The 26,251-nt window shown below is 35.3% G+C and overlaps 1 protein-coding gene across 2 annotated transcripts in view; it reads right to left on the bottom strand.

The window, feature by feature from the left end:
* Positions 1-4,117: 4,117 nt before the first annotated feature.
* Positions 4,118-26,251, bottom strand: part of SMC3 (structural maintenance of chromosomes 3) — a 41,746-nt gene continuing 19,612 nt past the window's right edge. For both annotated transcript variants that reach the window (XM_030334482.1, XM_030334481.1), the window contains 21 exons: positions 24,553-24,728; positions 23,828-23,908; positions 23,184-23,348; positions 21,917-22,038; positions 20,688-20,901; positions 17,671-17,774; positions 17,262-17,361; positions 16,678-16,838; positions 16,214-16,355; positions 14,739-14,889; positions 12,471-12,623; positions 10,722-10,873; positions 9,975-10,133; positions 9,144-9,251; positions 8,529-8,637; positions 7,514-7,761; positions 7,217-7,429; positions 6,683-6,874; positions 6,349-6,526; positions 5,122-5,228; positions 4,118-4,530 (listed from right to left, as the gene is read on the bottom strand). In XM_030334482.1, the coding sequence (XP_030190342.1) occupies positions 4,459-4,530; positions 5,122-5,228; positions 6,349-6,526; positions 6,683-6,874; positions 7,217-7,429; positions 7,514-7,761; positions 8,529-8,637; positions 9,144-9,251; positions 9,975-10,133; positions 10,722-10,873; positions 12,471-12,623; positions 14,739-14,889; positions 16,214-16,355; positions 16,678-16,838; positions 17,262-17,361; positions 17,671-17,774; positions 20,688-20,901; positions 21,917-22,038; positions 23,184-23,348; positions 23,828-23,908; positions 24,553-24,728 (3,107 nt within the window). In that variant the 3' untranslated portion in view covers positions 4,118-4,458. The remainder of the gene's footprint in view (positions 4,531-5,121; positions 5,229-6,348; positions 6,527-6,682; positions 6,875-7,216; positions 7,430-7,513; positions 7,762-8,528; positions 8,638-9,143; positions 9,252-9,974; positions 10,134-10,721; positions 10,874-12,470; positions 12,624-14,738; positions 14,890-16,213; positions 16,356-16,677; positions 16,839-17,261; positions 17,362-17,670; positions 17,775-20,687; positions 20,902-21,916; positions 22,039-23,183; positions 23,349-23,827; positions 23,909-24,552; positions 24,729-26,251) is intronic.

Consider the following 26,251-nt stretch of genomic DNA (forward strand, 5'->3'; position numbering starts at 1 on the left):
GATTTGCATATAATTAAAAATAAAAAAGGAGAGATCCTCAAACAGGGAAAGAAAAACCTATTTTCTAGGCATTGGGTTAACAGTGTGTTGTCACCAATTTTAACTGCATCGGTTTTAATGCATCGGTTTTCCATTTAGTCTTCCCCTGCTTTATTAACAGGGCAGACTCAGCAGAAACACACAAACTTGGGTTGTTTGTGTTCCAGGATAAGAACTTATGCCTCAGTAAAAGGTAAAGATGAAGAATCCTTAAGACAGAGCATACTTTCCGCACCTTTGTGGCAAGCCTCCCAGCAATGCCATGCTGCTCCCTGTGCAAGGAGACCATCTGCTGGTGACAGTGAAATCTTAATACTGTTCTCTTTTCCTCAACACTGGTATTCTCCCTTTGTCAGAAGCTGACAGTCCTCTATCCAGTTAGGAGAGAAACTCCTTTTAAAAATTAACCAAATGTGGGTTTTTTTTGTTTGTTTCAAGTTTTTATTTAAATTCCAGTTAATATATAGTGTAATATTAGAATTAACCAAATGTTTTTAAAAAGTTATTACTTGGTTGAAAAAAAGAAATCCTTCAAAACTCATCTTTCATCTCTTCTATACTTCTATTATAAAACATTATTCAAAGTAAACTCAGCTTCTATAAATTCCATCATTTTCTTAGAAAAATCAGTACTTTCCCACATTTTTCTATTCATTAGAATTAGTGGTTTCTATTCATTAGAATCTTATGTCATCACTAAGATTTAGCAAAGAATATGGATTTTAAAAATATTTACATTCTATGTTCCATTGTTTAGGTACTTATTGTTACAAACTCACTGGAGTTTCATTATATATTGGATATCCTTGGGGAGATGCTTAAGAACATTAAGTTCTAGAATGATGCTATACATGTAACATCCCTTGCCAAAATCTGTATTATGGAGGTTTCCCATATCAAAGAACAAAGCTATATATCATAAACTATACACCAACCATTTCAACCTCTATATGTAGTGACTCATAATGAATATAACTGGGGAGATGACTAAGGAACATTTTAGGAATATTGGAAAGATACTATGCCTACATAACCCTTTAAAAAAATGCTTATTTTTGAGAGAAAGAGAACACACACAGGTTTGCACATGAGTAGGGGAGGGTCAAAGAGAGGGAGAGAGAGAATCCCAAGCAGGCTCTGGGATGGAGAGCCCAATATGGGGCTCGATCTCATAAACCATGAGATCATGACCTGAGCTGAAGTCAAGAGTCCAACACCTAATGGACTGAGCCACCCATGTGCCCCTTACATAACCCTTTGAATGGGGACCTACACAGAATATTTCTTACACCCAATTCTGTCAAGGAAGATCAATTATATCATAGCAAAACTATAAACAATATACTGAACGTTTAAACTCTAGATTAAGCTAGACAAAATGAAAACTCAAAGTGAATGTAGATTTTTAATTTAAATTCACAAAACTACTTCCTCATTTTAAAAATGCCTCTTTAGGGGGCACCTGAGTGGCTCAGTTGGTTAAGTGTCTGACTTTGGCTCAGGCCATGATCTCACAGTTTGTGTGTTTGAGCCCCGCATCAGACTTTGTGCTGCCAGTTCAGAGCCCGGAGCTTGCTTTGGATTCTGTATCTCTCTCTGTCTCTGTCTCCCAAAAAAATGAATAAACGTTAAAAAAAAAAATTAAAAATGCCTCTTTAGGGATTTCTGGCTTCCACTAATGGGAGGAGTAGCTCCTAACAAACCAACCCTCCTGCAGATGACTATAAACTCTAAGGGGAAAAAAATCAGCAAGGGAAAAATACAAGTATATATATTGAAGAAGAACTAAACTGTCTCTATTTACTGATAACATGATTTGTCCATGTAGAAAACCCCAAAGAATCTACCAAAAAAAACCCTACTAGAATAATGGGAGATTTTCAAGGTCATAGGAATAGCCTTGACTGAACTCGAGCGGGGCAGGAGCAGAGAGAGAAGGAGACACAGAATCTGAAGCAGGCTCCAGGCTCTGAGCTGTCAGCACAGAGCCTGAGGCGGGGCTCGAACTCATGAACCATGAGATCATGACTTGAGCCGAAGTTGGATACTTAACTGACTGAGCCACCCAGGTGACCCTCAAGGTCATAGGAATATCCTAATGTGGACTGCACTTAGTGAACTGCTTCCAAAGAATAGAGTTAAATAGAAAAAAAAAACTGTGACTTTACAGGGAAGAAACTGGCAAATGATCTTAGGAAGGTGATTAAGGTAAACATCAAGGTAAAACATGTTAATAATAGGCACCACTGATATGATGTGTTGGGAACACTTCACCCCTGTTGTATTATTTACCACCAGTCTATCTAGGAGAAAAATAATCACAGAAATCCCAAATGGGAGACATTCTATAAAACACATGAAAAGTACTCCTCAAAACTGTCAAGATGGGAAAAACAGACTGAGAAACTGTCACAGACCAGAGGAGATATGACAACTAAATGTAATGTACTGTAAACCCCCCTGAGGAATCAGAGAAAAAGGGCATTAGTGGAAAAACTGGCGCAATCTGAATATAATCTGGAGCTTAGATGATAAACTAAATGCACCCATGCTGAGTGACAAATGTACCATGGTAATTGTTATGGGCTGAACTGTGCCCACCCCCCCTCCATTCATATGTTTAAGTCCTAACCCCCAGTACTGCTGAACTAATGGATGGATAAAACATGGCATATATTCCTAAATGCGATTTCATTCAGCAATAAAAAGGAACAAATTATGGATATGTGCTACAACATGGATGAACCTTAAAAACACGCTAAGTGATGAGGCACCTGGGTGGCTCAGTTAGTTAAGTGACCAACTTTAGCTCAGGTCATGATCTTGCCGTTTGTGAGTTCAAGCCCCGCATTGGGCTCTGTGCTGACAGCTCAGAGCCTGGAGCCTGCTTCGGATTCTGTGTCTCCCTCTCTCTCTTCCCCTTCTGTCTCACAGTCTCTCTCTCAAAAATAAATAAACCTGTAAAAACAAAACAAAAACACATGCTAAGTAAAACAAGTGAGTCACAAAAAGGCCCCACACTATAGGATTCTATTTATATGAAATGCCCAAAACAGGCAAATCCATAGTATCAGACAGAAACTCGATTTATGGTTGCCAGGGAATGCAGGGAGGGGGAGGTACAGAGTGAGTACTAATACGTACAGTTTCTTTTTAGGGTAATGAAAATGTTCTAAAATTAGACTGTATAGATGGGTGCACAATTTTGTGAATATACTAAGAAGTATTCAATCACACAATTTTAACAGGTGGACTTTATAATGTATGAATCTTAGCTCAACAAAGCAGTTTAAAAAACATAATAAAAAAAAAAAGACCTCATCTGAGGGGGGGAAAAAAAAGTTTCAAAAATAAAGTTTCCCAAACTTTTACTTAATCAGTAAAACAAGGAAATTTTATGGCTCAATGTTTTGGCTTTAGTGTTCTTAGCTACTCTTAAAACTATGTTCCCCTGGGGCGCCTGGGTGGCGCAGTCGGTTAAGCGTCCGACTTCAGCCGCGGTCCGTGAGTTCGAGCCCCGCGTCAGGCTCTGGGCTGATGGCTCAGAGCCTGGAGCCTGTTTCCGATTCTGTGTCTCCCTCTCTCTCTGCCCCTCCCCCGTTCATGCTCTGTCTCTCTCTGTCCCACAAATAAATAAACGTTGAAAAAAAAAAAAAAACTATGTTCCCAAATTCTAGTAAATACATTTTCCTCTTAATTTAAAATAATTTTTAAAGGACTGTTACAATGAGTTAAAGCAACTGTTCTAATCCTCACCAAAGGTCATAATCACCTGGGAGAACTTTAGAACCAACAATGACCAGAACCCCACTCCATAAACATTTCGATTCAACTGGTCTAGGGAAAGATGTCAGTCAGCAGTGTTACTCCAGCAGTTTAAAGCTCTCCCATGGATTTAAGCATGCAGCCAGGATTGGGAATCGCCGATGTATTTTATTTTAACAGAATATGAAGCCGTGTTTAAAAAATCTTTTAGGTGAAGGCAGACCTTTTCTTAGGCAAAATAAAAAGCAGATATTTAAGAAAAATTTGTTTCTAGTCACACAACTATAAATAAAAAGCCACATAAAATACTAAATTAGTCATAAAACCAATTTAATTGAAGCTATAAAAAAAGAGGCAATATAATTGATAAAATAATTAGCAAAGAATATTTAGCATGTTTCAAAAGATTTAAAACGGGAGCAGGACACTTTACAAAAAGTTGTGTGGGAAATAAAATTCTTAAACTATAAGTAGAAATGTAACATTACAGAGTATCTTATAAAATACAAGGACAGAAATATAAAAGGGCTGTATATGCTCTAAATCTGAAAACTATTAATAGTGACTAGATATTTAGGTTTAAATGTACAGTTCCTGGGAATCAGAATCATATTACTATACACATCTTCCAAACCAGTAGGCAATATTTTCCAATTAACCATGAGTAGTATCATCTTCTACAAAGTCTTTGGCCATCTCTGCTGTGATCACATCAATATGACTAACCTGAAGAATAAATGTTAAAAACAAAGTCTGTTAAATCTTCAAGACAAAATCAATGTTCTCACTGTATAGAGTAATATTTAAAACACATGGCCTATCACCTATAAATTTTATAAATCTAGACAAATGATTCTAAAACACTGACGGTAAGACTTTTTATAATGGTGTTTGTTCAGTACATTAGTTTATAAAATATTCTTCATTTTAATACTCTGAAGATCTAGGTAAGTACTAAGTACTATTGAGCCACATTTTTTCAGTTTTTATTATTTTGCTATTTCAAAGAATCTTGAGGCTGAAGAGATCAAGAAGAGCTACATGGGCAAAATATAAAGGAGTGTATCTAACTGTAAAAAGCTGTGCACTAAATAGACAAGACAGGAAGATATTGTCTCTTAATGCCAATGAAAATAAAATCAATGCAATGAATGCTATAAAACTAATTGCTAAACTTCGTAGGCATTTGAAGGAAAAGCTTTTTCTTTACAAACTCATTGTAAGAGAAGCAACAACCTTCTAGGTTTTCATGATTTAAGTAACATAAAACAAGAATTTGACAAATATGAACTTAAATTTCATGTAAAAAAAATTTACCTTATTTCTAAACTTTACACCATAGAATTTGTCAGCTGACTCAAGCAGTTCAGGCCTAAAAGTAGTTGTAATAAATTGTGCATGTACGGCAAGTTCCATAATCATATCTGTAAAAAAGAAATAGTAACTTAATAAACCCTTTTCTCAGTAGATCTGAACATTTAAATATTATTTGATTTTATTTTACGAAAGAGAGAGAGAGAGAGAGAGAGAGAGAGGGAGGGAGGGAGGGAGGGAGGGAAAGGGTAGGAGCACATGCGTAAGGGGGGAAGGGGGGCAGAGGGAGAGAGAGGGAGAGAATCCCAAACAGGCTCTATGCTCAGCATTGATCTTGATGCTTGGATCATGACCTGAACCAAAATCAAGAGTTGGATGCTCAATCCACTAAGCCATCCAGGTGGCCTTAAGCAGATCTGAACATTTAAAAAACAACTATCTTTACTCTTTACCTAAAATCCAAAACAGCCTGTGATTTTATTTTTCATGCATACATCTGCAAACATTACCAACTTAATCTTTTAAATTAGGGGTAAATCTTTAGTCCACGAACTTACAGAATATGAAGTAGCAGCTACTTACCAACACAGTATTAAAAACATCAGAGCAAAACAAGCTTTCTCACAAAAAAAGAACAACCAGGGCACCTGCATGGCTCAGTCCGTTGGGTATCTGACTTTGGCTCAGGTCGTGATCTCGTGGCTTGTGAGTTTAAGCCCGGAGACGGGCTCTGTGATGACAGCTTGGAGCCTGGAGCCTGCTTTGGATTCTGTCTCACTCTCTCTGCCCCTCCCCTGCTCATGCACTGTCTCTAAGATGAACAACAATAACAACAACAACAACAAAAGAACAACCTTCCCCTGCTGCCCACTTCTCCAAAGAGGTTTTGAGTTTACTAAAGATTAAATTTAGGTTTTTAAAATACAGAATCAACACTTTATGCCAGGGGCTATTCAAACATTAAGAAAAGCAAGTTTTAATATAAGAGACTTCTGTGTAAAGTTTAACTGAAGTTAGGATTTTCAACAGACTCCAAGAAACACGTTGGCTTTTCACAAAACTAAGCTTTGTAAAGTAGTCTAAAACTAAATTTTTAAAAACTTTTAAAAGAAATTTTATTTACTGAATATATACCCTGTCTAGTCCCAAGTATGTTAGGCAACAAGAAGTCACAATCAAAAGAGGCAAGCTATCATTGTTAAGTTCTCGTCCAGTATAACCCAAAATTACCTGACACAGCCTTTCTGTGCTGGGCATCCAGAGCCTGGTCAATCTCATCAAACAGGTAAAAAGGAGCTGGGTCACATTTCTGAATGGCAAAAATCAGAGCAAGAGCTACCAAGGATTTCTGTCCACCGGAAAGCTGTTGCATTTCTCTCATTTCGCCTTGTTTTCCTGTAAATGATACCTAAAAAAACCATTTAATTAGTAACCAAAAGGGGTAAAATCATAATCACCTCCTAAAATTAAGTCACATACAACAATGCACCAATTTAATCTATAAAACATTCTACAAATCCCACTATGGTAGTACTGAGGGAAACTGGATATAAAGGTTTGTTACCCTAATTCCAACTCCAGTGAACTGGTCGACTGATGGGACACTGCTTTGTGACCCAGAACCCCTCTCACTTTCACCGCTTCCTTCTCCTTCATCCTGAGACTGACTGCCCTCCACGTCTCCTTTCTTCATCACCAAAGTAGCTTTGCCACCAGGTACCAACTTCTGGAATACTTCACTGAAGTTCTTAGATACCTTAAAATGAAGGAATGAATGAATGAATAAGTGTCAATTCAAATATAAATTCTGCTTAGGTGGAACTGCACATACTATTTCTTAAAGCAAAGACAAATATTTAAAAACAATCATAAATAGTGTTTAATCTTAAAAACAAGAGTAACAAACTAAATTCTTTTAAGAGCTGTGCAGGATATTCTAGTTACTGTGTTAGAAAACTGTATGTGGGGATTTGTTCATGTGTGTTAGATCCACCTATCAGTGGAAAAAAAACCCTTTAAAACCTTTGCAAACCGAATAATAAACTAAAGGCTGAAGTTTTTGTCTTGTGTACATATTAACTACAAAATAGAAACATACCTGTTTGAAAGTTAACTGAATAGCTTCATATTTTCGAAGTTCAAGTACATTCATCAGTTCCATGATTGATTTGTATCCCCTATCCAATTCTTCTTGTCGTTTTATTAACTTCTCTTTTTGCTCAGAGAAATTTACAAACTGATCTAAAGCTTTTTTGTTAACATGGCTGTACTTCTTCAATTCTGTGTTGCACTGTTCAAGTTTTCGAAACAGCTATAAAGAGGAAAAATGTATAAATAAATTCACATGCAGAGAAATCTGCAACAAGACTTCACATTTAAAACCAAGAAGATTTACCTGTTTGAGGCTCAGCGTCTGGTACTTTTCAAATGCTTCCTGGGGAAGTGACCCAAGTTCACGAATTTTCTTCATGCACTCTTCTTTCTTCTTCAGCAGCATGCCTTGTCGATTTGTCATCTTTTCCAGTTCCTTAGTATCATGATTGATAGCATCCATGTGTTCTTTTTCCATATTTTTCCAGCGTTCCATACTCTTCTGAAGCTCCTTAATTCCAGCTTCTGTTTTATCAATGGAATTGTCCAAATCTAAAATGGGGGGAAAAAACAAATTAGACCATAATACCTATTTTAAAGCTAGATTGTTATTTAACCAAAGATTTTAATGGCCAAATTTATCAAAATAAGTAGATTTTAGTTTTTCATAATGTTTGTTTAAATTTTACTGTGTAAATCTATGAAACACTTAATTCAGGACAAAATAGGAGTATACATTAGTCACTCAAGTATATTATTTCACATTATTGAATGTTTATGTTTATAAAAAACTAAAAAAATAATTTTCTTCTCAGCAACTGGGTGATAAGAAACTAGTTCGGCTATTTCACACTTCTGGCAATAAAATTAATAATTACAGTCTCTCATAAAATTGTCACAAACATTTTCCAACAAAACAGAGATTACGATTTATAACCAACCCACTAAATTCCATCCACTATAAATTATTTATGCTGATGGAAAACAGACAAAATATTAGTACATGCTTTTGCCTATTTGGGTATTTCATTGTGTAGTAAACAATTTTATCAAATAATCTAAATTTAACAAACTACAAAAAAATTTAATTTTTTAAAATGTTTATTTTGAGAAAGAGCATGTAAGCAGGGAGGGGCAGAGAGAGAGAGGAAGAGAGAGAATCTGAAGCAGGCTATGTGCTGTCAGTGCAGAGCCCGACAAGGGGCTCAAACTCACGAACCATGAGATCATGACCTGAGCTGAAATCAAGAGCTGGATGCTTAACCAGCTGAACCACCCTGGCACCCCCCCAAAAATCTTTCTACTAAATAAAAATTCACCTTCTGATCGTGCCATAGTATCTTTTACTCTTTTATTGATTGCTTCAAGTTCTGAAGTTGTAGCAGTGAGAACAGTACCCCCTTCTGTCTCTCTCAGTTCATTAAGTTCCTGTAACATAAAAGGAACTTAAAACCATTAAACCACAAAATATGAATTCTGTTAGTTTCAAAATGTTATGACTTCAACAGTTTCTGATAGCGGTTATATTGAATAAACATTCAAGAGAACTAGAAAGTACACTCTGTATAACTACAAATATTTACAGTATCCATTAAAAGGGGGAAAAAGTAATATAATTAGAAAATTTCTCAGCATGGGACTACTACTGAGAAAACATTAATAACTAACATTTACTGATCACCTAGAATGTGCCAGGATAATCATACACAACAGGCATTACTGTTATGCTTATTTTTCACGAGAGGAAACTGAGGCTCAGTAATATTAAAGTACTTGCTTGCACAAGATCATACATTAGATGGCAGTGCTAGAACTCCAACCCAGGGTAGGGGGGTCTTTCTGTCCCCAAAGCACATGCTCTCAATCAGAGCCACTTGTGTGTACGTACTTTCAAAAGGTTACAGTCATCAAAGAACCCTCAAAAAAGAACATACCTGTTCCACTTGGTCCAAGCGTTTTCTCAAATTCTCATTCAGGTATGTCTCCACTCGAGTAATAATACCTTCTAATTTAATTCTTTCATTCAGCAACTGTCTGTTTTCCTAGAAAAAAAAGTATTATTTGTCTACATAGGAATTCACATTTCCCACACAGGAATGCTGTTTATTTGCTGTCCTCTCCATTACTTGTGTTCAAATGAGCTGCAATCGAGTTTTACATCCTTCTAAAAAGCCCTATAATTTCTTCATTTTTCTCTCTTATCTATTCAGAATGCTAAGTTTGTGTGCTTGGTTCATTTTTTTTTTTTTCTTTGTAAAGATTTTATTTTTAAGTTATCTTTATACCTAACATGGAGCTTGAACTCACAACTCCAAGATCAAGAGTTATATGCTCTACTGACTGAGCCACCCAGGCACCCCAGCTTGGTTCTTTTTATAAGACATCTGCAAAAAATACTTTACCTACTTTTCATTTTTTGGACTTAGTGTTTACATCTCCATATTCAAAAATCAAATGCTATTAAAATGTTTAATCAAAACAATATTATTACATGTGTAAAAGTGGTCACATCAATAAAGACAGCAAAACTAACAAGTCAATCTTACTACTAATAAATGTACATTAAATAAGATGGAAGAAAATGAAGATTTCTTGCATAATCCTAACATATCCAGAATGCTTCAGAAAAACCTATTTACTCTTATGGATATTAGAAGTCCAAGTCTCACATACCTATTTTCTCAAGGTTCCTTTTTTTACAATCCCTTAGTAGCAAGAAACTTTTCACAATAGCCAATTATTAAAATTTCGTCAGTTGTACTTGCCTGCTGAAGTTGACGAATTTCATCATTGAGTGCATCTACTCTCTTCTGATCTTCCAGACTAAGTTGAGAAAGCAAGTCCGTTCCTAGTTCTGCTTTCAATGATTCTCTGGTGGACTCCATAGCATGCAAACTTGCCTCCAAACTTTGTAAGCTACGTTGCTATGTGACAGATCATACATTTATTAATAAAGGTATCAGTCTGTATTACTTACAATAGTGAAAAACCGAGAACAATCTATATTTGATGTTAAAGTGAACTAAATCATATCAACTCAAGTAACTATTAGGTATCCATTAAATTTGAATAGAACTAAATAGCAGTAAGAAAAATATTTATGATACAATACTATCAGGGTATGTGGAATAAATCATATTCCATGACCAAATTGTATAAAAATCTTCTTGAATATTAATAAGAACAAAAAGAAAAGACTGCTAGAATGTGTTAGGGTGGTATAGTTGGAAAAATTTTTTAAAAAACTGTTTAGTACTATTGATCATCTGAACAGTTTTTGTCAAAACTGCTACAAGTTTCTGAGACATATGTATTATCACTTGTAATTCAACAGTAATAGTTTAGTTTCTACCCTGTTTTAATATAATCTGGATAAAATGCAACCACATATTCAACTTCATAAGCAGTGCTTAATAGACAAAAATGATTACTGACAGGACAACCAATATAACACGTGGTCCACCCCAATTCTAAATAATTAAATCTGTAGTGAATGGGACATACTTACGAACCTTTGGCATAAAGGTTTTCTCTGACTGCTGCCTCTTCTCTTTGAGCATCTTCATTTCTGATAATATGCTATCTCGAGATGCTTTAAATTTCCTTTGCTGGGTCTCTATCTGCTGCATTTGGTTCATCAACTGATCAATTTCATTATTAATCCATATACAAGGCTAAGGAAAATGTGCTCTAAAAACATCTCTTAAAAACACTGTGTATCCCCTTCCTTTTCTTTACCTCCAAATAAAAGTTATTTCCTCAGACTTATGGACCATAACAATGCTGAATTAAATACTACATCAAATGTGTTTAATCATAAAGAAGCTTAAAACATTTCACCCCACCATTTCTCTCTCAAAATAACTTAGATTTTCCTTAAAGTTACATATAAAATATATATATAAGTATATACAAATTTATATATTTTACTTAATGTTTATAAACTTTATATATTACATATACGTATTTTATATATATTTCATATATATATTATATATATTACATATATGCAATAAATATATAAATTCTTGGGAAATCCGAGGAGATCTAAATATTATCTTTTACATCTTTCACTCAAAAAATATTTACTGTGTAATCTATTATGTTTAAATCACCACATAAGGTAGTTATGTATGAAGAGGAGGCCTTGCCCAATGTAGACAAATAATACCACCTCACTGGATTATTAAATACAGAAGGTAGTGGATGTATGCTGTCAATATCCTCCTTTCTTAGTGTTTCCCCATGTTTTCTTTGTGCCAACATCTTACCAAATTTGGGCAGTTCTAAAGATGCTCTACAGACTCTTGCAGAGTCCAGACTAACATGTTTATTTACCTTTTTCTCTGTGCTGCTGCTTGCACTGATGACACAGAAGCTATAAAATCACTTAAAAAAACTGCCAGTTTCATTGAAGAATATCCCAATGATTCACTCACTCAGTAAAAATGATTGTTCTTGATGCTGGAATACCTACATATATATATTTTTAAGTAATCTCTGCACTCAATGTGGGTCTTGAACTCATGATCCGGAGATGAAGAGTTGGATGCTTTACTGACTGAGCAAGCCAGACACCCATCAAGTACCTATATTTTTTAAATTGTGTGACATAACGTGAAGTACATATTGAGCACTTTTGCCTTACACCAAAGTAGCATGGTTATCTTAAGAAAATGCACAAGTACAACGCTCCTGCTGTGAGCTAAACTAGCCACTCGTTATGGAACACCAGCTTTATCTCAAAGAACGGAGAATACGGTTTACTAGGACTTGGACTTTGACAGCCATTTCCTCCACTAATACTAAATCTGTATCAAATGACTCTGAAGTAGTAAAATCGAATGCACGTTTTCAACCCCTACATTTAACTTCTTTGCAGTATAATGGTATTACTGATGCTCCCAACCCTTCTTCCTTGAAGCAATAACCTGGTTTTCCTTCTACAATTCTGATTGATCTTCTTCAGTTTCCTCTGTCCCCTTAAATTTTAGTGTACCTCAGGTTCTTTGCTCTCATAAACAGACTCACTGCTATTACCTATTTAATAGCTAATCAAAGAATCAATGTTAAAATAGTTTTTTTCCCCGTCTTCAGGAGTTAATAAGTTTTGACAAATAAGCTTCTATGCTTAAAGAAAAATCAAATATGAAGAATCTTTTTCTCACTATATGTATGTAAGAAAACACACCTAACATGCAAAAAATTATATATTCTAACCCAAACACAGTTCTCCACAGCAAAACAGGACAAAAAGATATTTTCAATATTTCTGCGAAGGTTTTCATTGAGCTTTGCTTCAAGCTCACCTAGTTCTTCTTCTGCTTTTCTAACATCTTTCTGCAATTCAAGTCTAGATTTCCTTGTGTCATAATAACCTCCAGTGAGAGCACCCCGATGACTAACTTGGTCACCTACAAACAAAACATAAGAAAGGTAGATATTCTGTATAACAACTTCTTTATTCAACGATAAATTGATTTATAATCAAACAACTATTCTAAAGCTTTATTTATTTAATGAGAATTAGAAAGGATTTAAGTCAGCCTGAAAAACTTTTCCTTTCCAACTGTTAAAATCTTTGTTTAAAAAATGTGCCTGCTAGGGGCACCTGGGAGGCTCAGTTGGTTAAGCACCTGACTTCAGCTCAGGTCATTATCTACAGGCAGTTCAAGGATGTAGGCCCTGTCTCCGGTTCTGGGCTGACAGCTCAGAGCCTTGGGCCTGCTTCTAATTCTGTGTCTCCTTCTCTCTCTGCCCTTCCCCCACTCATGCTCTGTTTTTCTCTCTCTCTCAAAAATAAACATTAAAAAAAAAGTGTGCCTTTTAGATGAGTCTGAACATCTGCCAGAAAGGAAAGAAGTGCTAATAAAAACTAATGGGGACATGTCAACAGGACACAGGACTTGGGAGCTTGGAATTCCCACTGGCCATATTTGGGAAAATTTGAACATCAAACAATAATGGCAATGCAGTAACACAACAACAACAAAAAAAAGTCACGAATCACAGTGCTACTTAAAAAAAAAAAAAAAAAAAAAGGGAAGGGGTTCTTCTTTACAGAAGAGTGACAGTTAGTAAATACAGAAACCTTGACAGAATTCAAGAATCCCCATTTGGAATCCCCCAGTGTATTAACTGAGTCAGGCAAGGGCTAGCAAAGGAAGCTAAACCATTGGTAAAAAAGTTGTCAAGGAACCTGATATTCATGTTTTCTTAAAGGATAGTCCCATATATCACTTACTAATTATGAAGAAAAACGGTACCTTTATAACTCAGAGATTGGTCAAACTTAGCATGATTAACAGTGGGACATTGTGTGATGCAAGAAGTATACACCTTGAATGTTTAAATTGAAACTAATGATGAGGAAGCAATAAGACAAATACAGAAAATGGAAGATTCTATGAAAAAGTCAATTTCCTGAGGGTATGAGAGAACAGGAGGAGCTGTCCTATATTGAAAGAATCCAAACAGAAGACATTCCATGCATCCTTGATTAGATCCTGGACAGAAAAATATTTTGGGACAACTGGGGAAAATTTTACTGTAGATACTTTTGATGATATTTTAGATTTGTAGATACTTTTAGATGATATTATTGGGTTAATGTTAAATTTCTTAGGTGTAACAGTTATGATACCTGTGGTCATTAAGGAGAATATCCTTACTCTTAGAAGATACACATACTTAACTTTAGAAATAAAGTATCATAACTGTATTTATTTTATAACTTATTCTCAGAGGTAGTTCAAAACGAAAAAAATTGTCTATAGAGATAAAGCGGGGGGGGGTTACTTTCTTTCATTAACATATAAATTATAAAGAGAAGGAAAAAAATTAAAAAATGAAGGCAGGTAAACTTATACACCAGAGGTTCGTAACCTAGACCCTAGACTTCATGGATAAAATTCAGGAAATCCATGACTTGGTAGGAAAAAAAATTTACTTCTTTATTTTTATACTAACTTCAAAATGAAATTTACCAATTCCCTCTGTAACAAGAACTATAGTGCTAGTATCAGTACTTGTAACTTTGTTACCAGGAGAAATAACAGCTATTTTCTATATAACAGCTATAAGATTATACTTGCTGGAAATCTCAAAATATTGTTTACATGTATCAGTACTTCAAAATTATATTAGATTCACTGCTAAATCTTGTTTTTGAATACCTTCAAGAATAAACTACTATGTCATATTTGAAAAAATACTGTGATTACCATGCCAATACAGTTTCTTTAGTGATCCAAAGTACTTTATGCACTTAAAAACATTTTGAGAAAGGGTTCACAGACTTTACTCAAGAGCCAAAGAAGTCCACAGTGCAAAAAAGGTTAAGAACCCCTACTATAGACCAAATGATTATATTTAAGACAGACATCAACTAAATAAAAAGTGTGGACCCTGTTTGGACTCTGACTTAAACCAACTATTTAACAATGACAAAAAAAGGCACAATGAATTTTGAAATACTTAAAACTAAAACTGAATTTATTTGTTCAAAGCCAAGAATTACTATTACAAACCTTCCAGGGTAATGCAGTCCATAGTGAAAGCACGTGCTAGCTGGGTTGAAACTTCCATGCTACGACAAATAAGTGTTTTCCCAAACACGTGTTTGAAAGCTTTGTCAAATCTGGGATTGTACCTCAGTTTACTTATCATAGGAATAGCATCCTAAAAATGAATATTTTGGTCAGCAAAAAGATCACAACATAGTTAATTAAAACATGCTAACAGAATTATGAATTGCATCTTTATGAAATACAAAGAAACATAAATGCCTATTTCAAAACTATTTTTACTCTGAAGAAGTTAGAAAAATCATTCTACTGAAATATATGGGAAACTGCATTCATGTACAGATTTTCAAGATCAGGGCACAGTGACAAAGAATTTAGTGGTTCCACAGTCAGTGGCACAAGTTCAAATCCTAGTTCTGACACTCACTAGATGTATACTTTGGACAAGCTGCTTAACTTCTCCATTTAATAGTTATTTCACCTACAAAACTGTGATAATAGTACCTTCTTAAGTTGTTAAGACCAGACAAACTAATAATATGTAAAACACACAGGACAGCATCTGTCACATAGAAAGGCCAAATAAAAGTAAACTAATAGTATTTCCTCAAAATGTTTTCATTATATGTCTTAGATATTCAGAAAAACATTTTTTCATATAAAATTTTCTTTTACACTCTTCTAAACTATTAGAAAAAGACTTATAATTTTCACATTAGGAAATATATCCTATACACAGAACAATGCAACAAATATGTTAAGCTTAAATCAATAATTATAAAGAGAACACCAATATAGCTACCATGGAAAACAAGAAATAAAACACCGCGGACACTTAGTAGTGTGGACCCTTTAAGAGAAGAAAAAAGAAGAAGAAAAAGCTGGACCCTTTAAGTAGCTTATAAGATTCTCACTGTTCCACCTAAGTTGTTATCATTCTCATAGACTTTCAGCTTTAACCTTAGGATAGAACCGTTGCGAATACATCAACATTCCGAAACCAAATACCCTCAAAGCAATTACATTTTTTTTTAAGAATTCTACCTGAGGAATATTTTTAATCCATTTATAAATGTATACTAGCAAGTAACAAAAGCAACATTATGCTTTCAGGTCCTATCATCTTGGTAGACATTTTTATTTTATTTATAAGTCATTTAAAAAGCATATTCAGAAAACTTAGAATATATTCACTTCAAACGATAGTTCCTCAGGAGTTTCTTCTTAATTTTGTCACCTGGGATACTCTCTCAAAGTATCCTGTGCTTATGTATTTTAACATTTTACACATTTGCAATGATTTGTTTCATGTCTTGGCTGTGACCTGTCTCCCTTCCCATCCCTATGCTATATGGGAAGAAACCATGCTTATCTCACCGATCAGTGAATCCTAATGCACTGTGCCCGTGCACTAGCATGGACTAACCATGAGAAAAAATGACTTATTGAAAGGTAGACCTTCACACACACCAACTCACATTGGTCTCAGGATAGGCAGTATCCCTGACATCTAACTTGTTAAGAGGCAGAAAAGTGACCTCTCCAGGAAGATTCATTTTATTGAACTCCATCAAAATCTTCGTGCTGACTTCATCCGAATCAACAATGTGATAAAATAACCTTACAGGTAAACAAAACAAAACACATTTGTATTGCTAGACTTTAAAGTGCTATAAACATTTAAGCAAACAACTCAGTTTTTTTCTATGCAACCCAATTTGAACTGGGGTAGGGTGGGAGGGAAACTACTTAGAAAATTCCAATGGGGGTAGGGAGAGAACTACAATTAGGAACACTTAACGCCTACATCTTTAACCAGAAAGTTAAATAAGCAACTAGGATAAAAGGCAATGGGAGATATATTGTACTAAAACTCCAAAAAGCTTTTTATTCTTATTCCTTCTTTCCTTTAAAAATTCAAAATACCAAACAAAAACCTCACCTGTTGCCCGCAGTGACTTCCACGCATGTGTAGAAAGCAGGCTCACATTCGAAGTTATTCATCACAATGCCGTGATAGCCATTTTGAACATGCTGGTTTATTCCTTTCCTACGAAAGTGGTCCAGTACTTTGTTTATGCTGTCTATTCCATTTAAAATAGCCTGTTAAATTGTCAGAGGTAAAAATTTTTTAAATAATACTGCCAACGGCACCCCTCTGGTAAGAAATAAACCCATTACCCTACACGTTAAAAAATATTCCAGAGATTAAACTGAACACCCTCCCCAACAATACCTCACCCCCTTGAAAAATGCCAACTACATGAAATACTTTTATATTATGGGTTCTAGTCTATGATACTAATATTAAAAATAGGCTCTTCATCTAAACATCAAAAGTGCTAGAATTAATAGTATGGGTGGTAGTAAGGCCGCTTAAACAAGACCCATCATTTCAAATTTATAGGACAAGTGATTTGCACTCTTATTTACTACCTGGAACCAATGACTTACAGCTTGAAAACTAATATTCTTCTGTAATAACTGGCTCATTGTAAAGTGAAGTAATGAAAAGAACCTGCCCACCTTTCCTGTTGCTGCTCTAAGAAGTTGCTGTTTCTTTTCAAGATCTTCTCTTTTAGCAGCAAGCGCTTGCTGTTCTGCATTCTCCTCTCTCCACAAATAACTGATCAATAAAAATTAGACTGTCTTTAATTATAAAAGCATTAAGAATAGGCACCAACAGTATATAATTGAGGATAAAATACTGAAAAAAAAATCAAACTTGAATAGTTCATTTATAACTTTTTTTTAGATTTTAAGTAATCTCTATACCCAACATGGGGCTTGAACTCACAACCCCGAGACTGAGTCACATGCTCCACCGACTGAACCAGCCAAGGGCTGCTAGTTCATTTATGACTTAACGACCATTTAACACCCAGTAACTTGCATTACTCAAAAAAAATTAAGGCATATTTTAGTCTATACTAACTTTCTTTCACTTTGTAATTCATCTTTCTTATTTTTTACTTCATAGTATTTTCTGTCCAGTTCTTCTACTCGAGCTTTGACTTCATTGAGATCCTGATCCAGTTTCTATGGAAATAAAAATAATTCAAATTTAAAAACCAATTTCATGCAAACTAATCCACAGCGACAGCAAGATCAGTTATTGTTGCTAGGGGATAACACAGGAGAGAGGAATGGGAGACATTTTGGGGTGATGAACAGGCTTGTTGTCTTAATTGTCGTGATGATTTCATAGATGTAAACACATATCAAAACTTATCAAGTGGCACATTTTAAACACATGCAATTTATTGTATGCCAACTGTACCTTAATGAAGTTGTTAAAAAATCCAACTCTATTTTTTTAAAAATGTGTTTAGACAAGTGCACATCAAGAGAAAACATAAACCACAGAATGAATTACTCTATAAAATACTGCTAAAATAAAATTAACTTGCTCACTAATGATCTAAACCTTTCTACTTGCATAGTATACACCGCAGAATTTCAGAAGAAAAAATACATTCACAAATTCTCAAAATACCGCAGTCAATACTTTTCACACCACTCCCTCTACACATATACAATAGAACACAAGAGTTAGGATTATACTAAGAAGCAAAAAGTTATTCTACATAATGCAATCAGCACTATAATGTTATCTCTATCCAGTATAAAGGTCAGACTTCATCAGTGGAAGGAATGGCTCAAATACTGGAAAATAATGAAGTTCAAGCTTGAGAAAGAATGAATAAAAACTGAAAAATCTTCGCTCATCACCAGGCTGTTTCAAAAAGGCATTTGTTGAGGTTGTTTCCATGAGCTCAAGAATAATACATTTTCTTCATTCCAAGAAAGGACATGTAGCTATCACAGCTAAAAACTATACTAATCAATTTCCAAATAACTAACTACTGGGATCAATTGTGCTTTCCATTCCCTCCATAAAGTATCCTGACACTGGAATTTTGAGCCTAGGAGATATTTTCTATTACCCCTGATCACTTTTCTACCAGTTATTTGAAGTTTATTTATTTTGAGATAATGTGCATGTAAGCAGGGGAGGGGCAGGGACAGAGAGGAAGAGAGAGAATCCCAGGCAGGCTCTGCACTCTCAGCACAGAGCCCGAAGTGGGGCTCAATCTCACAAATCCATGAATCCAGAGATCATGAGCTGAAATCAAGAGTCGGACGCTCAACCTATTGAGCCTCCAGGGGCCCCACTACCAGTAATTTATGATTACAGAACCAGTTGTGTTTGCTCCCACTATGTTTTCATTTTGTTGTTTATGCTGTGATTACATTAAATATTAAACTGAGAATATGAAGACAAAGGAAAGAGCTGTTTCTTAAAAACCTGATTCAGTTTTGGATATACTTAAAGATGACTCCCTAAAAACTGAATTAAATGGGGAAATTAACTCTAAAAGACCAGGGTAAATAACTACATAACACATAAATGCATGTATTAACGTGTAATATAGTAGAATACATAGCAGAAATATAGCAGAAATAAGACTAGGGAACTGATCCACATTAAAAAAGAGAACAGAAACATGACATCTAAACGTAATGTATGATCCTAGACTTAACCCTGAATTCTGTTCTCATCCAACTTTAAGGAGAACTATATTTACATGTGTGGCTCATAACAAAAAAGTCCCTGGCAACTCCAATCACTACTCATACTCAAACATTGTGGACTCTACATCAAAAGACTGGTACGTACTCTGGTGGGGCGTGTTGATAATGGGAGAAGCTACTCATGTGTGGGGCAGAAGGTACAAGGTAAATCTCTGTACCTTCCTCTCAGTTTTGCTGTGAACCCAAAAATGCTCTAAGAAAGTAGTCTTAAAAAAAGAAAGATTGGAAAAAAAAAAAGATTAGTACATGAGCATACATTTGCCTGTTTAAACAAAATACTTAAGATATATATAAATATACGTATGTTTACATGTGCATAAATATATGTATTACTCATAAAATATAAATATACATATGTATTAAAATTTTATGGATTTATGGCTTTTCTGAAAAACCAAAAACCAATTGGGTGCAGATCTCATGGGTAAGAGGGTTCTTCTGTGTATGTACTTATATACCTACCTCACCCTACACTTACTTGTCCTAAACACTCCTTTCTCATCACTTCTATCACCCTCAAGTTATCTATATATAGCCACACATAACACTTACCTAAGCATTTTCCCCCTTTCTCATTTTGAATGTCAGATCTTTTTTACTCTAGAAATGGTTTTATCTTCTACTTCAATTTTTAAGGAAATACTAAGTAAATATGTAAATAATGTTTAATTCATTTAGAAAATGTTGTAAAATCACCATTACTTTAACAAAAAATATATTCTGTAGTAATTTTTAAATTGAAAGAGAACTGTGAAAGAATATAAAAATGAAAAAAAATTTAAATAAGTTATTCTGAAGTTGCATTTTAGACTTACCATGTTAAAATTAAGGGTAGTTCAGGTACATTCTACCAATTCATAAAAATATATTTTAAAATACACTCAATCTACATGAATACTCACGGATATGGAAAAAAAAACTTCCTTGAAAAGGAAAATTACCATATAAATATTAATTTATATGTATAAATATTGTTATATGTATAAATGTTAAAAAGTGCTGGTCTTTTTTTTTTTAATGTTTATTTTTGAGATAGAGACAGAATGCGAGAGGGGGAGGGCAGAGAGACAGGGACACACTATCGGGGCAGATTCCAGGCTCTGAGCTGTCAGCACAGAGCTGCATGTGGGGCTTGAACTCAGGAGCTGAGAGATTATGCCCTGAGCCAAAGTCAGATGCTCAACCAACTGAGCCACCCAGGCGCCCCTGTGCTGGTCTTTTCTAAGTAAGTACCTGTATCTTGTATATTTTAAGAATAGCAATGTAAACTGTTTGAAAATAAAACTTAACTAGATGAAACTGTACACGTTTAGGTCTTCTGAAAGATTGTCACAAAGCAGCTATAAAAGTTCTTACATTGTATTGCTCCAGGTTTTTCTCTTTATTTGCCTCAGTGTCTTCCAGATCCTTATGGATAGCAGCAATCTGTCTTTTCTTGTCATTAATAGCCTGATCTAACGACTTGAGTTCCTTTTTAATCCATTTATCCCTTTCTTCTTTTGATGTAAACTGGCTTCCTCGACCTTGCTTTGCATAAAGATCTGTTCTTTCCTGGGTAGCTTGGGCCAATCTATACAAGACAGAAGAAAAGAATGATTAAAAAGAAAAATAGGAAATAAGCAAGTTTAACTGCAATCGATATGTCAAGAATACATAGAGACAATAACCATTTTTTTAAATTCTATAAAAAAAATATAAAAAGGAACTGGTATCTAATAGAGCTCCTCGAACTAGTACTATATAATATACATTTTATTTTGAAAAGTCACAGTTAAAGGTGAAATAGCCCATATCCTAAGGATTTCAGGCAGACAATGTATTTACTCCAGGTCTGAGTTAGTCACTAAATCTAGAGACAGTTCTAATAGCCTATCTCAGGAATTTTAAAAAATGCTCCAACTATATGTAACTATATAAACACTTCCAACTCCTTACAACAAGACACTATCCAAGGTTAAGAGGCAAGGGGAAAAAAAGGTTAAAAGGCAAGAGAAAGACAAAACATTTAAAACAAGTAGAATACAAATGTCTAGATTACATACAATCCTACCAAATGGCAGGGGGGTGTGGGGATCAGAAAAAAATGGGCAAAAGAAATAAATAATTCAACAAAATATAGGTGGCATAAAAACGTACTAATGCCCTAAACCATGAAATGAGCAAAAGCTGGCATGTCCAACCTACAGCTAGATATGAAAATGCCTAGCTACTAAAACAACAGTGAAAAAAGGAAATAGGATGAAACATAGAATAAGATGTTGAGTGGGTAGAAAAACAAAAACAAAAACAAACATCATTCATGTTTTAAAAAGCCCAACAATATCTCACTATGTTGTCTCAGGTGAGTTAACTTCTCAGAGCCTCAAGTTTGTCAAACCTACAGCTATCTCCTAAAGTTTCTGAATAGAAAAAAAATGTATGCAATATGTATACAATAACGCTTGGTCCACAATAGTTTTTTAATATAGCCTATTACTTTGAAATGGAATTTAACTTTTGCCCTCACTGTCTTAACTCATAACTATTTAGGTTTTATAGAGGAACTATGTAGAAAGTTAGAAATGTTGGTGAAAGAAATCCCATACCGAGCAATTCCTCGCTCTTCTTTTTCTTTCACACTGTTGAATTTAGGTTCTGTTTCTGCCAGTTCTTTCTGCTTTTCTTCTATTTTTTCAAGCAGCTTCTGCCTCTCTTTTAATAAGCGTTTCTGTAAATAAAGGAGAAGTACAAATGTAATCTTTTTTTTAATTAAAAAAATCGTTAAGGTTTATTTATTTTTTTTTTTAAATTTTTTTTTGTTAACGTTTATTTATTTTTGAGACCGAGAGAGACAGAGCATGAACTGGGGGAGGGTCAGAGAGAGAGGGAGACACAGAATCTGAAACAGGCTCCAGGCTCTGAACTGTCAGCACAGAGCCCTACATGGGGCTCGAACTCACGGACCGTGAGATCATGACCTGAGCCGAAGTCGGCCGCCCAACCGACTGAGCCACCCAGGCGCCCCCGTTAAGGTTTATTTTTGAGAGAGAGAGAGAGAGCGAGCAAGTGGAGGAGGGGCAGAGAGAGAGGGAGACACAGAATCCAAAGCAGGTTCCAGGCTCTGAGCTGTCAGCACAGAGCCCAACATGGGCGCGAACTCACAAACCGCGAGATCATGACCTGAGCACAAGTCAGATGCTTAACCAACTGAGCCACCTAGGCGCCCCAGTAAAAATGCAGTCTTAAATTTTTAAACATTTTGTGCTTAAGTCTAGCATAAAATATTTTCTCGTGAAAAGAAATCATGAGAAAACTGATCCTTCAACACAAAACTAGTATTTATTTGCCTATTTATTTAAAGATTTTATTAAGTAATCTCCATACCCAACATGGGGCTAGAACTCACAACCCTGAGATCAAGAGTTGCAGGCTCCACCAACTGAGCCAGACTGGCCTCCCACAAAGCTAATTTTTTTTTTTTAAGTTTATTTATTTTTGAGACAGAGAGAGACAGAGCATGAACGGGGGAGGGTCAGAGAGAGAGGGAGACACAGAATCGGAAGCAGGCTCCAGGCTCTGAGCCATCAGCCCAGAGCCCGACGCAGGGCTCGAACCCACGGACCGCGAGATCGTGACCTGAGCCGAAGTCGGACGCTTAACCGACTGAGCCACCCAGGTGCCCCCCACAAAGCTAATTTTTAAATGAAAGAAACAAGGAGACAGTACAGAGTTGCCACTTGAGTAGAAATTATTTTAATGTGCCAGATCTTTTACAAATTTTCAAGCATACATCCTTGTCACAGAAAGGATGGTCTTCTGTAATTCCTATTCAACTGAATGTTTATGTCTTTCATTTTTAGTATTTTAACTCACCCTTTGTTCACTATTGCCAGCCAATTCATCTTGTAAGTCCTTGGCTTTAAGCTCCAACTTAGTCCTCTGCTTAATTTGTTCTTGTCTTTCAGCGCTGAGCTGCTCCTTTTCTTCTTTCATAGCTGAAATTTTTGTTTTCAGCTCTCTAACTTGACGTTCAATATCCTAACCAAAAAGTATCAAGTAGAAATGAGTCAGACAATTGAAAGTACAACAGCAGAGTTTGGACACCATTAGTTCTATCCCTTCTTTTTCTTTCAATTACACTTTCAGTACTATTCTGTCTTTCCAATACTCAATCTCAATGACATTCACTTCAAGTTACCATTTCATAATTCTGTTAATTTTGTTTAATGTTTAGAGAGACAGAACTTGAGCGGGGGAGGGGCAGAGAGAGAGGGAGAGACAGAATCTGAAGCAGGCTCCAGGCTGTCAGCACAGAACTTGATGTGGAGCTCAAACTCATGAGCCATGAGATCATGACCTGAGCTGAAGTTAGATGCTTAACCAACTGAGCCACCCACGTACCCCTTTAACTTTTTGTTTTTGTTTTTGTTTTTAAACCATTCCATAATTCTGGTACAAAAGAGGGTTTACTGTGGTCGAAAAATATAAGCTAACCTAAGCCTTGTTTATAATCTTACCTCCATTTTATCTCTCGCATCCTGCTGGGCATCTCTTAATTGTCTGGATTTTTCCCCACTAGTCTCTCGCTTAGCAGAAAGCTGGGGGAAGAAAAAAAAGCTATAATTTCTAACTCATTTTATATTTGTTTCATACTTCACAACATAATAGTAAAATTTTAAAATATCTTCTAAAATAAAATCATTCACTTAAAGAGTTTTTATAAAACAATTTTTAGTGGTTTTAAGTAAAAAGTCCTTTGAGTATTACCTAAAACAATTTTTGGACAAAATATCAGCAATACTATTTACAAAATACATTTTAAAAAGCCAACAAAAAAAATTCATGAGGCTTTTTCTTTTTATTATCAAGTAAATCCTACCCACAACATGGGGCTTGAACTCACAACATGAACTCCAAGATCAGGAGTCCCATGCTCCCCACTGACTGAGCCAGCTAGGCACCCCTTCTTCATGAAGCTTTTAAAGGTGGCTGCCCTCATTTTGGTTTGTCTTGCATCACTACCTGATTATATTTCAGATGCAACTACAGCAAGGACCACACAGACCTAGGCATTTTCCTTGGAATAATTAAAAGAACAAATTCACTGACCAATGAATTTATTAAGATTTAAAAATTTTTAAGTTCCTATTTAAAAACCATTGAAAAGTATAAATATAGCATAAGCTTAACTTACTCATTCAAATAAAATCACTCATGAATTTAAGTGACAAAAGTATTTTACCTCATCAAGTTTAGCACGAGTCTCATTAAGTTCCTGATTGTAAATGGTATATTCCAGGGCTCGTCTCATTTTATCCCACTTCTGATATTGAGCCAGTTCTTCCTTTTCTTCTTCTAAGGTATGCAATCTCTCTTCAATGTATTTTAACAACTCATTGATTTTTTCGCGTTTGCCCTCTTAAAAAATGAGAGAGGAGTGAAGAAGTTGAATGAAATTTTGATGTAATATCTTCTCAAATATACCATGAGTTAAAATTAACCTTAAGAACTATAGCATTGGGGCGCCTGGGTGGCGCAGTCGGTTGGTTAAGCGTCCGACTTCAGCCAGGTCACGATCTCACGGACCGTGAGTTCGAGCCCCGCGTCAGGCTCTGGGCTGCTGGCTCAGAGCCTGGAGCCTATTTCCGATTCTGTGTCTCCCTCTCTCTCTGCCCCTCCCCTGTTCATGCTCTGTCTCTCTCTGTCCCAAAAATAAATAAACGTTGGAAAAAAAAAAAATTAAAAAAAAAAAAAAACTATAGCATTATTTGAAAGTATGTGGTAACCAAATCTAAAACTAAAATGACACGATGCTTCATTATGAAAAGCATCAGAGAACAGTTACACATGGTGACACTTTAAAACTTTTTATTTTAGTTGACATACAATGTTATGTTAATTTCAAGTGCACAATAGTGATTTCATAATTTTATACATTACACAATGCTCACCGTGATAAGTCTAGTTACCATCTGTCACCATACAACATTATTACAATATCATGGACTATATTCCTTATACTATACTTTTCATCTCTGTGACTTATTTTATAACTGGAAGTTTTTCCTCCTAATCCCTTTCATCTGTTTCACCCATCTTCCCCCTGCACCACCACCTTGGCAACCACCAGTTTGTTCTCTATATTTATGAGTCTGTTTCTATTTTGTTTGCTGTTTTTTTAGATCCTGTATATATGTGAAATCATGTGGTATATGCCTTTCTGTCCGACTCATTTCACTCAGCATGATACCCTCTAAGTTCATCCATGTTGTCACAAATGGTAAGATCTCATTTTTTAAAAAATGGAGTAATATTCCCTTGTATGCATATACCACATCTTTAAACATTCATCTGATGGACACTTATGCTGCTCCCGCATCTTGGCTACTGTAAATAATGCTGCAATGCACATACATACGGGGGCATATATCTTTCCAAACTAGTGTTTACTAATTCTTACAATACATGTAGTAAGGCCTCTGTTTAAACATCCTTTAAAGGCAACTGTGCCTTCCCACAACATTACAAAATTAAAAACCATAACATCATTGATGTCACTGATTCTCAACTTTTACTATAACAGCATTATCCACAGCTGCCGTATATTGAACACCTACTATATTCCAATCATGGTACTACTTTGCTCCTCTATTTATCACCATAAACTATGAAAAAGAATTTTACAGATGGAGAAGCTTTAGACCAGAGAGATCAAGTCTAAAGTCACATCGTCAGTTAATTATTAGTCAGATTTTGAACTCAGGACTATCTATGGAATGACAAACCATAGCAATTGAAAAGCAAAGTAGGGTTTCCATCATAATGTACTAAGGAAAATTCTTAAAGTTTTCCATTTACTTGCTCCTGAACAACTTAAAACCTAATGCCAGCTGATACTTCCAGAAATGCTTTTTGAGGTTTGCATCCAAATCTGTTATCCT

Source organism: Lynx canadensis, chromosome D2 (assembly GCF_007474595.2).
Source record: "Lynx canadensis isolate LIC74 chromosome D2, mLynCan4.pri.v2, whole genome shotgun sequence".
Taxonomy (NCBI): domain Eukaryota; kingdom Metazoa; phylum Chordata; class Mammalia; order Carnivora; family Felidae; genus Lynx; species Lynx canadensis.